Source organism: Bufo gargarizans, chromosome 6 (assembly GCF_014858855.1).
Source record: "Bufo gargarizans isolate SCDJY-AF-19 chromosome 6, ASM1485885v1, whole genome shotgun sequence".
NCBI lineage: Eukaryota > Metazoa > Chordata > Amphibia > Anura > Bufonidae > Bufo > Bufo gargarizans.
This window is the reverse complement of record NC_058085.1, coordinates 153,173,908-153,186,019: the sequence shown is the minus strand read 5'-3', so window position 1 is coordinate 153,186,019 and position 12,112 is coordinate 153,173,908. Positions and strand designations below refer to the sequence as shown.

The following is a 12,112-nucleotide window of genomic DNA, read 5'->3' as shown; positions in this document are numbered from 1 at the left end:
TCAGGGAGTGGCACATACGGTTCCTCCGTACCTTGTCCTTCCTTCACTGTCCCTCTCCTTCACTCCCTAAGGCAGGGAGCTATGTCATTATTGGCAGCCTCCAGTCCCTTCCGTCGTATGGAACCCCTTTTTTGTCATCCGGAGGTTCCACGGAAAGGATTGGCGGCCTCCGAGGGGCAATTGCACGATGGATTTGGTCTGCAAATGCCTTACCGTTCCGCCCTTAAGTGTCACGGCTCGCTCCCCTGAGCGGTGGGCGCTTCTTGGGCTCTGAGGCATCGCTGCGCGGTTGTGTAACGCGGCTTCCGGTACTCCTTACACACATTAAAAAAAAATTCCAGGTGCATTCTTATGCATCTGCGGCCGCTGCTTAGCCCGCAAGGTCTTGCAGGTGGCAGTTTCTTAGCTACCAGCAGGGACGCTTGCTTCCATGGGTCTGTGGCTTTTCCCTCCCCGTGGACTGCTCTTGAACGTCCCACAGTTCCTGTGGCCCCCAATGAATATGGGCGAGAAAAGGAGATTTTTGTATAACTTACCAGTAAAATCTCTTTCTCGCTCTTTATTGGGGGACACAGCACCCACCCAGTATTGTTGTTCGTCCACAGTTTTGGCTGTTGCTGGTTGGAACCTAGTTCGGTTCTTGGCATTTTTGCTGTTCCACGTTTTTTTTTCGTTGGTTAACTTGCTTCTCCTACTGCTTCTCACAAACTGAAGCTCTCTCTCCAGGCTGGAGGGGGTATAGCTGCCAGGGGAGGAGCTAACAGCTTTTACTAGTGTCAACGCCTCCTAGAGGACATAGCTATACCCACGGTTCCTGTGTCCCCCAATGAAGAGCGAGAAAGGGATTTTACTGGTAAGTTATACAAAAATCTTTTTTTCCTGGATGCAGAGAGCCTGCATAGTGGTGTAGAACACTGTGTCTTGCAGTAACATGCATAGGGAGTCTGCTGTGGTAGTGAAACAATACTGTGAGTCAGTATGACACACACATGACGGGCGTCGCTCTTAGAATCACTGCGCATTTCACTTATTTGGGCAGTTACGGGGCCAAAACTGACCAAATAACTCGTGTGAACTCGGCCTTACCGGGCGATATTAGCGCCAGGTATAAAGAACCAAGCAGAGGCCCGAGATTCCACTGTAGCTGTAGATATCTACAGAACCTATTCTATTAAACGCTTATACAAGTAGAGCCCCCCCTGACAGAGTGGAGAGGGTGTCAGCAGTAAGTTTGTGTTGATGTGACTGATAGTTTTGCCCGTCCTCTGATCCGTCAGAACAATAACGCCCCCAAAATGCTGGTACTACCTTTTTGGCAAAGAAATGACGGCTCCACCTCGGCTCAGCACAAGCCATCTGTTCTCTGAAAGGTGCAGAGTCCACCACTTGGAAAGGGAGGTACTGCAGCACCAGCAACTTGGCCAAGAGCACGTTCAGCTTCTGCGCCGTTGGATGAATACACGCATACTGTCTCTTGGCAATCGTTTCGTTGATCGATTGCTGATGGAATGACTGACGAGGAGTAGTATGTCGAGGAGCAGGAGCATCAGGACTGGTAGATGATGGGAAGGACAGACTGCTCCCTTCGGCTCAGGTGGTGGAGCCTTGACTGCCTGAAATCAGGTGCGTGCCACTGGGTGATGCAGCGGTTGCTGTGGCAGGCTGGACCACAACATTGGAGCAATGGTTCTTCCAGGCCACTTTATGGTGACGCTGCATATGTTGACACAGGGCCGTGGTGCCAACATTGGCACTCTGGCCACACTTCACCTTCTGCCCACGGATTCCGCAAATGGCTATGTTCACCTCTTCCAGCCGCTTAACAAAAAACTGCCACACCGCCGAGTAGATGATTTTACCCCTAACGCTTCACACTGATTGACTGCTACCGCTGCTGCCTCCGTGAACCCCTGCACCACTACTTTCTGGGCAGGTAGGCTCCTGCGAAGCGGGTAGTCTATCCCCGGCACGTTTGGCTCCTGACCTCCCACTGCTGCCACCCTGCTGACTCCCGGCCATGCTACCGACTTGATTCCTCACGCGCAAGCTGCCACCCTCTTCTCCTGATGATGATGAATCCCCTAATTCACCCAGCTCCCAATTGCGATCGGCTACATTATTGAGTACTGTCTGCACGTCACTGATGTCCTCCTCAACGGTCACTGAGCCAGGAGCCTGACCACTCGCAACACCAGCTCCCACGCCACTCTCATCACTACTTATCCGCCTACCGGAGAAAGCGGTGGATGTCTCCTCCAGATCTTGGCTGGGCAGTAGCTGCTGAATGTCCTCTAGTAGCTCGTCTTCACTGTATTATGGAATTAAGCCCACAGCATATAATACTTGTCTGGCTGAGGGAACAGAAGAGTACAGAGGCACGTTGAGGACAGGTGAGGGCACAGGGCCTACTCTCAGGCCATGCCAACTAAGGGTTGTGTCTGACGAACCCACCGACTCTTGGCTGGGGGTGTCTGATTTCACTTAGGACGAAGTGGATGAACAAGTCAACCATTCAAGCATCGCTGGGTTGCTGGTCAAGACACGACCGCTAGCTGACACTGGGAGCTCAAGCCTCTGGAAGCGACCCCTTCTGCCACCCCCCCCCCCCTTCTCTGGCCACACCCCCCCCCCCCCCTTCTCTGCTGCGATCTGTGCCTGTACAGGGCCTGTCACTATTCTGTCTGACATACTCTTAGGTCCAATAGGTAAATAAAAAGGAAATTTATACACTCCAAAAAATCCTGTAATTTTGTCACACACAACGGCAAATAATACATTTTTTTGCCACTAATACACGCCAAAAAAGCTTTAGAACATATAACTGCACCGCTGAATGACCAAAAATGGCTTCAGAACATATATCTGCACAGCTGAACAGTGAATAATACTTTTTTTTTTTTTGCCACTAATACACGCCAGAAAGGGCTGTCATTTTCTCACTTCACCACACAACGGCTAATAAGCCCCTTTTTCCCCCCACTAATACACGCGAAAAAACGGCTTTAGAGCATATAACTGCACCGCTGAACTGCAAATAATACTTTTTTCTGCCACTTATACACCAAAAAAAGCTTTAGAACATATAACTGCACCGCACAAAGGCTAATAAGATGTATAAATATTTCCTAGTAATACACCATGTTAATGGCTGTATCACACAGCACTTGCACCCCAATAACAAGCAAGGTTTGCTGGAATTACAAAGGTATCATCTATTGCAAACCTGAAAGCAGCAGTATAATGGCAATTTGGATCCCCAGTCAGTGCAGCAAGGTGTAATAGGATCGTTCCTATTACCCAGGCTGTAAACTCCCCTACTGAACCCTGTTCTGCTTCAATATACTGTGGAATAATTCCTCCCTATCCTTTCCCTACACCTCTAATGCTCTTTCCCTGAACTTCTATTCAGCAAAATATAAGTTTTCAAGTGTTTCCTAGCACTTTCCCTAGCGCCTGCGGATGTCTCTCCCTGCACTAAGTACACTGGAAAATGGCTGAATCAAAGATGGCTGAGGCTATTTATAGGGCTGTTACATCACAGGGCTGTCTGGCTGCTGATTGGCTGCATGCATGGCATTGTGGGTGATCCCTCGTTCCCAGAGTTCCTTGCTCCATGTCCTAACATGTGCAGCAGCCATTTTAGGAAAAAATGTGATTAGTTACCACGAAGCGTGAGGAAATTTGGATTCGGTGCAAATCGAATAATTCCTGAAATTCGGATCGTATTCCACTTCATCTCTATCCAGAAGCATGAGTTGTGCTTACACACTATACGTAAAAGTGCTGGCCTCTCTGGTTCCTGGGACCGGGGGAGCGTACATAAGCTATTGCTTTTTCCTATAGTGTGCAAGCACGGCCACTGCTGCTGGATTGCAGGGTGGTTGTAACCATGGAAACGAGCAGTGTATAATGTGATGGAAAAATGAATCCAGCCAGCAAAGGAGACAATATGGATAATCACAATACATTAGTAAGTGCCTTGTATTAACTTCCTCTACATAAATGCTATTTGCTGATATGAGACAACACTTTTAAGTTCTTTTCCCAAAGCCCAAGCTGAGTTTGAGTAAAACTGGGTGGCTAAAGGGAATATGTCACCAGCGACCTCCCATCAAACTGTTTGCATAGACACAAAGATGTGGTTCATCTGATTTAAAATGTAGTTTTTCTTTTGTTAATCTCCTTTCCCAAGTTATACGTTTTCTTAAAATGCTAATTAGGGTTTTGGTGTAAAGAGGGTGTCCTTATTGGTCTTGTTGCACCCAAGCTCTACTCCTTCTGTGGCCAGCCCCCCCTTCCCAGCTTTATCACTGCCTGACCTTGTCAATCAAAGCAGGAGGGAGGGTCTGGCCACAGAAAGGAGTGGAGCTTGGGTGCAACAAGACCAATGGTGATGCCCTCATTACATCAAAAGCTTAAAAAGTATCGTTACTCAGGAATGAAGCCTTGGATCAACTATAGAAAAACAGCGTTTTAATCAGGTGAACTACAGCTATGTGTCTATGCAAATAGTTTGATAGGGAGGTCGCTGGTGACAGATTCCCTTTAAGTCGTTTGTCTATCAACGAAGTCCATATAATCCAGTCTGTTTCCAACAGCTGGAGTTGAAAATTGCTACAACAAAAGCTTAGTTTCTGTCCACTTTTTTCAGTTTTTCTAAAAGCAGAATTCCAAAGTAAGTTATAATTTTAATATAAAGCATATAAATCATATACATTGTACAGGATCTATCCTTTAGGCGCTCTTTGACTTTGTATATTATGAGTACAAGTCATCTGAACTGTTAAGCCAAATGGCAGGGAAAAACTTTGGCCCATTGGTCTAATAGCAGCCAAATCGTCCTGAAGTCTTGAGTAGTGATGGTTCCCTTAACCCACTGTTCTGTCTCCGGTGTGAAGCCACCACTGTGTACACTTTCCGGGATCTTGTTTAGCCACATTATATCCCTGGTTACTCTTTCAGATACAGATGGCCTTATAAGCCAGGCGCTGTTATTAGGAAACTTTGAGGCTGCCGTGGACTTGTGCCTGAAGGATGGTCGCTATGCTGATGCCATTATATTGGCCAATGCTGGAGGGGAAGACTTGCTGAGAGAGACACAGCAATGGTACTTTGCCCGGCAGAAAAATAAGATCACTACAGTAAGTAGGCAATATCAACTTGCTACAGAAGTTAATATTTTTCTAGTGAATTCTCAATGTTAGCGTCTGTTATCATATGCCACAAGGCCTTTTATTCATCGCAGATATCAGCCTCTGCTATACACAGCACCTACAGCGCTCGTACTTCCAGCTCTGTAAAAGTCAGAAATTGGAGCAAAGAAATTATTGATCTGAATCTCGGTGCAGAAAAAATAGATTGCCCGTTGCTCTCATTATTTTTTGTGCCTGCTAAATTAGTAAGCTAAAAACAGATATGCATTGATGGGAATTGCGCTCTTTAGCCGCAGAAAACATTCAATAGTAATCTGATAGGATAGTATGCCTTACCAATTACTAAAGGTGCACTTACTGTTATCCTGTCCGCAGCTCCTCTCCTCCGTGGTGCAGCACAAGTGGAAGGATGTAGTTCTGGGCTGTAACTTGCAGAGCTGGAAGGAAGCATTAGCTCTACTCCTGACCTATTCCAAACCAGAGGAATATGCTGAGCTTTGTGGTAAGTATCTCTACTAGTGCGGTTATATGCTGTACTAAGGACTTTTTACTGTCTTTCTTGCTGTATCTGTATTTGGGTCTGCTTTACATTAAAAAAAATATATATATTCTTTTTAGTGAAATTTTTTTAATTACTTTTGTCAGATGTTCGTTTTTAATAATCACGTTTATTTATTCGGCGCATAAGATGTTGAACGATGTTCTAGAGAAAAGAATATGGGGGCACACCAAATACTAATCTCAGAGTGCAAGCCACGGCATCAACATAAATCCATAGGAAGTACGAAAAAGAAACACCGTATACACCAGGGGTGTCAAACTCAAATTCATCGGGGGCCGCATCAGCAGTTTGGTCACCGTCAAAGGGCCGGTGGTATCGGACTTATGGGGGGGAATCTGTGGTGACACTTATGGGGGGGATCTGTGGTGACACTTATGGGGGGGGATCTGTGGTGACACTTATGGGGGGGGATCTGTGGTGACACTTATGGGGGGGGATCTGTGGTGACACTTATGGGGGGGGATCTGTGGTGACACTTATGGGGGGGGATCTGTGGTGACACTTATGGGGGGGGGATCTGTGGTGACACTTATGGGGGGGGATCTGTGGTGACACTTATGGGGGGGATCTGTGGTGACACTTATGGGGGGATCTGTGGGTACTTACAACTACAAGCGCTCGCCGAGACTGAGAGGAGGGAGGAGGCAGGAGGCAGGCCGGGAGGACAGGCGCTGGCAGAGTGAGTCATACGTCATGCGCCCACGCCGCCTGCTTCATTCATAAAGTGGGCGGCGCAGGCGCGTGACGTATGACTCACACTGCCAGCGCCCAGCCTGCCTCCTCCCTCCTCCCTCCTCTCAGTCTCGGCGAGCGCTTGTAGTTTTATTATCACTTCCTGCAGGGGCCGCCTGCAGGAAGTGATAATAAAAGGTGAAGGCCGGCGGCCGGCCACATGACAAGGTCTGGCGGGCCGGATTCGGCCCGCGGGCCTTGTGTTTGACACCCGTGGTATACACCAACTGCACCTCTTGTTAAAAAGATACATTTTTTTAGGAACACAAAACACTACATTTTTTTAAAATCATTGTATACAATTACGACATTGTTTCTGAATCCATAATATATCCAACACACATACCCACAACAACCTGGTTTTAATTAAGAGCATCTGTATACCACCACATAAGTATACAATGTATAGAATACTAAAATATGGCACCACAAATTATGGAATTCTTATTAAATAGACAGATGGGTGGTGCAGGTTGGTGGGCAATATACCCCACACGTATAGCCAGATCACGCCAGCTTCATCAGGGGTCAACTACTCATGTGAAATGTGCTATATATATATATATATATATATATACAGTCCTGATCAAAAGTTTAAGACCACTTGAAAAATGGCAATTGTTGGATCTTAACAAGGTTCCAAGTAGAGCTTCAACATGCAACAAGAAGAAATGAGAGTGAGACAAAACATTTTTTGAGCATTCAATTAATTGAAAATAACGATTAAACTGAAACAGGCTGTTTTTCAGCTAAACGAAATTTTAGGACCACATGCCAAAGGTTAAATCTGTGCAAAGATGTGGATTCATTGTCATTTTCTGTCATGTAGTCACACGTTGTGATGGCAAAGGCAAAAAAACTTGCCCTTTTTGAACGTGGTAGGGTTATTGAACTGCATAAGCCGGGTCTCTCACAGTGCGCCATCGCCGCTGAGGTGGGACGCAGTAAGACAGTCATTTGGAATTTCTTAAATGATCCTGAGGGTTATGGAACAAAAAAGTCAAGTGGAAGACCCGACCCAAAAAAATTTCATCAGCACTGAGCCGGAGGATCTAATTGGCTGTCCGTCAAGACTCTGGACGATCCTCGACCCAAATTAAGGCCCTTACTGGTGCTGACTGCAGCCCCATAACCATCAGACGGCATCTGAGACTGAAGGGCTTCCAAAACAAAAAACTTCTTCAAAGACCTCGTCTCCTTGAATGCCACAGAACTGTCGTTTGGACTTTGCAAGAGAGCACCAAACATGGGACATTCAAAGGTGGAAGAAAGTTTTATTCTCTGATGAGAAAAAATTTAACCTTGATGGTTTCCAACGTTACTGGCATGACAAGCAGATCCCACGTGAGATGTTTTCTACGTGCCACAGTGGAGGGGGCGCCATAATGGTCTGGGGTGCTTTTTCCTTCAGTGGAACAATGGAGCTTCAGGAAGTGCAGGGGTGTCAAACGGCCGCTGGCTATGTCCAGATGTTGCAGAGAGCATTCCTCATGACTGAGGGCCCCCGTCTGTGTGGTAACGGCTGGGTTTTTCAACAGGACAATGCTACAGTACACAATGCCCGCAGGACAAGGGACTTCTTCCAGGAGAATAGCATCACTCTTTTGGCCCATCCTGCGTGTTCCCCTGATCTAAATCCACTTGAGAACCTTTGGGGATGGATGACAAGGGAAGTTTACAAAAATGGACAACAGTTCCAGACAGTAGATGGCCTTCGTGCGGCCGTCTTCACCACTTGGAGAAATGTTCCCACTCACCTCATGGAAACGCTTGCATCAAGCATGCCGGAATGAATTTTTGAAGTGATAAACAATAACGGCGGAGCTAATCATTACTGAGTTAATGTTTGGAAGTTGGATTTCTGTTTTGGGGGAGGGTTTAGTTTTTTGTTTTTTGGGAGGTGTGGTCCTAATCTTTTGATCAGCTGACAAACAGCCTGTTTCAGTTTATTCGTTGTTTTCATTAAATTGAATGCTCAAAAAATGTTTTGTCTCACTCCAATTTCTTCTTGTTGCATGTTGAAGCTCTACTTGGAATCTTGTTAAGATCCAGCCATGCTAAATATGATTGTTTGCCATTTTTCAAGTGGTCTTAAAGGGCTTCTGTCACCCCACTAAACTGTTTATTTTTTTTTGTTTACTTATAATCCCTATACTGCGATTTAGTCATACATAATGTGATTAATCATTTTGGTTCAGTAGATTGTGTTAAAAACGTGCTTTTAAAATATGCAAATTACCTTGCTACCAGCAAGTAGGGCGGCTACTTGCTGGTAGCAGCCGCATCCTCCGATCCTAAAGACGCCTCCTCCTCATGTTGATTGACAGGGCCAGTGAACGGGATCGTCCTCTGGCTTGCCCTGTCTGCTATCAAGATCTCGCGCCTGCGCCGTAACGGTATTCAGTCGGCACAGGCGCACTGAGAGGCGGCCGCTCGCTCGGCCGCTCCATCCTCGCAGGTGCATTGAGGATGCTCCTCGTTTGATCAGCCTGAGCTGAAGGCGATTCATTTCACATCAGACAGGACAGAACTGATTATCCTGCTGATGAGTTTCATAGACTGACTATAGCGTACACTCAGTTCAGTTGTAAGAACCTGCCGCTGTCTTTACATCCGATTTAAAGGTGTTCTACCATCTCAACATTTGTGGCATATCGCTCGGATATGCCACAAATGTCAGATAGGTGCACGTCCCACCTTTGGGACCCTCTCCTGTCTCCAGAACGAGACCCCTGAAGTGAAGGAGAATGCACCGCACATGTGCAGTATCCTCTCCATTCACTGCTATGAGACTACTGAAAATTGCTGAGGGAGTGCGCTTGGCTAGTTTTGGTAAGTCCCATGGCATTGAATGGATAGTAAGCTGTGGAAGCCCAGACACATCTCTGTTCACTGCCGCTCGGCTATTTTCAGAACTCCCATAACTGTGACTGGAGGGCTGCTCTCTGGAGAATAGGAGTGCATTTCAGAGGTGGGACCCGCACCTGACATTTATGACCTATCTAAATGATATGCCACAAATGTTGAGATGTGAAAAAAAAAAAACTTTAAAGCATCCCCTGTGTAGTTACAATGAAACTGTAAATTAAGTTTTGACTGGTTGGTTCATTGGAACTTGATGAATCAATGAATAATATCAATCTGCTTCCTATAGATGCTCTTGGAAACCGCTTGGAGTCAGAAGGAGAAGGAAAGTTGTTTTCCCAAGCTTGCTTGTGCTACATATCCTCGGGTAATGTCGACCGGCTGACAGAGTGCTGGGTCCAAAGCCATGAAACCTCAACACCTCTTGCACTGCAGGTAAGAGAAGTGGCTTCATTAAGGCAGCACAGTTTCCATCTTAGGATAGGTCATAATTATGAAATTTTTGGAGGTCCAGATCCCGGCATCCCACTGATCAGCTGTTTGAAGGACCTTTGGTGGCTGCTCCCATTCAAGTGATCCTCACTGATTTAATATTCATTGTCTATTCTAAGTCCGAGAGAACCCCTCCAAGTTTTAGGAAACACTTTTCCACGGTTATTCTGTATGATCTGTAGAAACCATAGCATTTCAGCACATGAAGTATTTTTCCTTCCTGTTTTAATGATAGAGCTGCTTTCATATATTCTGAAATAGTTTCTTGTCTTTTTAGGACCTAGTGGAGAAGGCTATGGTACTGAGAAAATCCATTGAGTTACTCCGAGGGTCTGCACTGCCACCACAAGGGCCTGTGTTAGCAGAGAAGGTAGCACAATATGCCAGTCTCTTGGCATCTCAGGGGAACCTAACTGCTGCCATGAGCTACTTACCCAGTGACTCTGAGGAGGTATGTTAGTTTATAAGTGGAACATAAAGATTTTCTTTAGCTAAGACTAGGTTCACATATACATTGTGAATCCCAGTGGTCTGTTCTGGCAAAGGGACTAACTGTCAAGTTCACCATATCCGGCATAGCCAGATATGGCTGCACTCTGCCGGATCTTTATTGACTATAATGGGACGAGGCTGCTTTCTGGGATAAATGCTAGCTTTCGGCCAGACATAAAAGTCCTGCTTGCATGCCTTAATGTGGTTATATCATCAGGGCATCTTCATCCTTGTGCTTTATGTAAGATAACAGGTAATGGCGCACGCTTTTTTAATCAGTGGCGTACAGAAAAATCGTGCCTAGTAGAAGTCATTGGGGTGCCCTATTTACAGATTCATACAACTTGTAATACAGATGCATGTATTCTCTTTTTTCCCCCCCCTAAATACCCAACTTCCGTTAGTCCAAAGCTTTAATCACAGTATGTTCACTGTGTATATCAAAAAAAGGTCCTGGCAATATATATATTTTATTTATAATGTAATTTAAGACTGCCACTCCTACGTCAGAGTTAAATATCAATCGTAGCAGTGAAATCTGGATTATTCACAATATTTATTATATCACATGAAATAAAAACATATAATAAAACCAATCACAATGGAAGGCTTAATAGTTGCTGCAGCAAGTATATACAGTGTTAAAATAAATAAGAATATATAAAAAGTCCAATAAAAAAATATCCCAAAAAAGGGGAAGCCAAAAATCCCTAGATAGGGAATAAGGACAGTTCTGAACAGATCCACCAAAGCTGTAATGCGGTATTCCAAATCTGTACACTCCTTATGTCTGTGTCAGTCTATTTGACTGTGTATCGGGCTGTTTCTCTTATAGATAGCAATAGCAGATGGTTCTCCAGTATTAAATGGGTATAAATATAAAGAAGAGAATCCAGTTTTTACTCACGGTAACTTTACTTCATCCTCTGGAATTCTGGGAGGGAAGGGATGCAAATGAGCTCTTAACAAGCTCTACCTCTAATGCCACCAGATGTAAGGCAGTTATCCTATAAGTCAATGTTCAGCTCTTAAAATAAGCCTTGAGACATGACTTGGATATTAAATAAGCCAGCACCTGGGAAGTGGCCAACTACCGGCATGTGAGAACGCATCTGAGATCTGCTCCAATTCCCCGTCTCAATCCTGCCTAATCCTAGCAACCTGCCAACTCCTAATACCGAGTGGACGGTGTGCAAGAGGAAACCCCGCACACCGAAAATGGGTCCAAACAAAGTGGAAACCGCAGCTGAAAAGCTCAAAGAATATGCGAGACAAGAGGCCCAACATGGAGCCGCCGCGCCTTCAACATCACGTGCGGCGGTTACCCGCGGTCAGGCAGCGCAGCAAATGGAAGCAGAGGGCCCAGAGGAACCGGAGTTCACTCTTAACCCTTTATACAGCTTATGTCGGCGATAGCCTCCTGCCAGACATCGCTTACCAGCAAGATTGAGGAGGTGAGGGTGGACCTGGGCCTGCTTCGGCATGATGTTCAGCTGCTTAGAGGCCGTGTCAAGAACACTGAGAACAGGGTATCTTCACTGGAAGACCTGACCAGGCCCCTGGTGGGTAAGGTACAAGATCTGGAGAACTCTGTGAATCAGTGGCAGCAGAAGTGTAATGATCTGGAGAACAGAGCCATACGAAACAACATTCGAATCCTGGGTCTTCCGGAAAAAGCAGAGGGTCGGGATCCTGCCACTTTCCTCGAGCTTTGGTTCAAAGCACTATTCCCAGAAGCGCCATTTTCCAACGCATACGCCATAGAAAGGGTGCACAGGTTTCCCGCCAAATCCCCTCCTCCCGGAGCTCCACCGAG

General features: G+C 45.9%; 1 protein-coding gene across 6 annotated transcripts in view; it reads left to right on the top strand.

The window, feature by feature from the left end:
- The window catches only part of SEC31B (SEC31 homolog B, COPII coat complex component), a 127,513-nt gene that overhangs the window by 53,124 nt on the left and 62,277 nt on the right, over window positions 1-12,112 (top strand). For all 6 annotated transcript variants that reach the window (XM_044296837.1, XM_044296834.1, XM_044296836.1 and 3 more), the window contains exons 15-18: window positions 4,963-5,141; window positions 5,529-5,655; window positions 9,602-9,747; window positions 10,082-10,255. In XM_044296837.1, coding sequence (XP_044152772.1) covers window positions 4,963-5,141; window positions 5,529-5,655; window positions 9,602-9,747; window positions 10,082-10,255 — 626 coding nt within the window. The remainder of the gene's footprint in view (window positions 1-4,962; window positions 5,142-5,528; window positions 5,656-9,601; window positions 9,748-10,081; window positions 10,256-12,112) is intronic.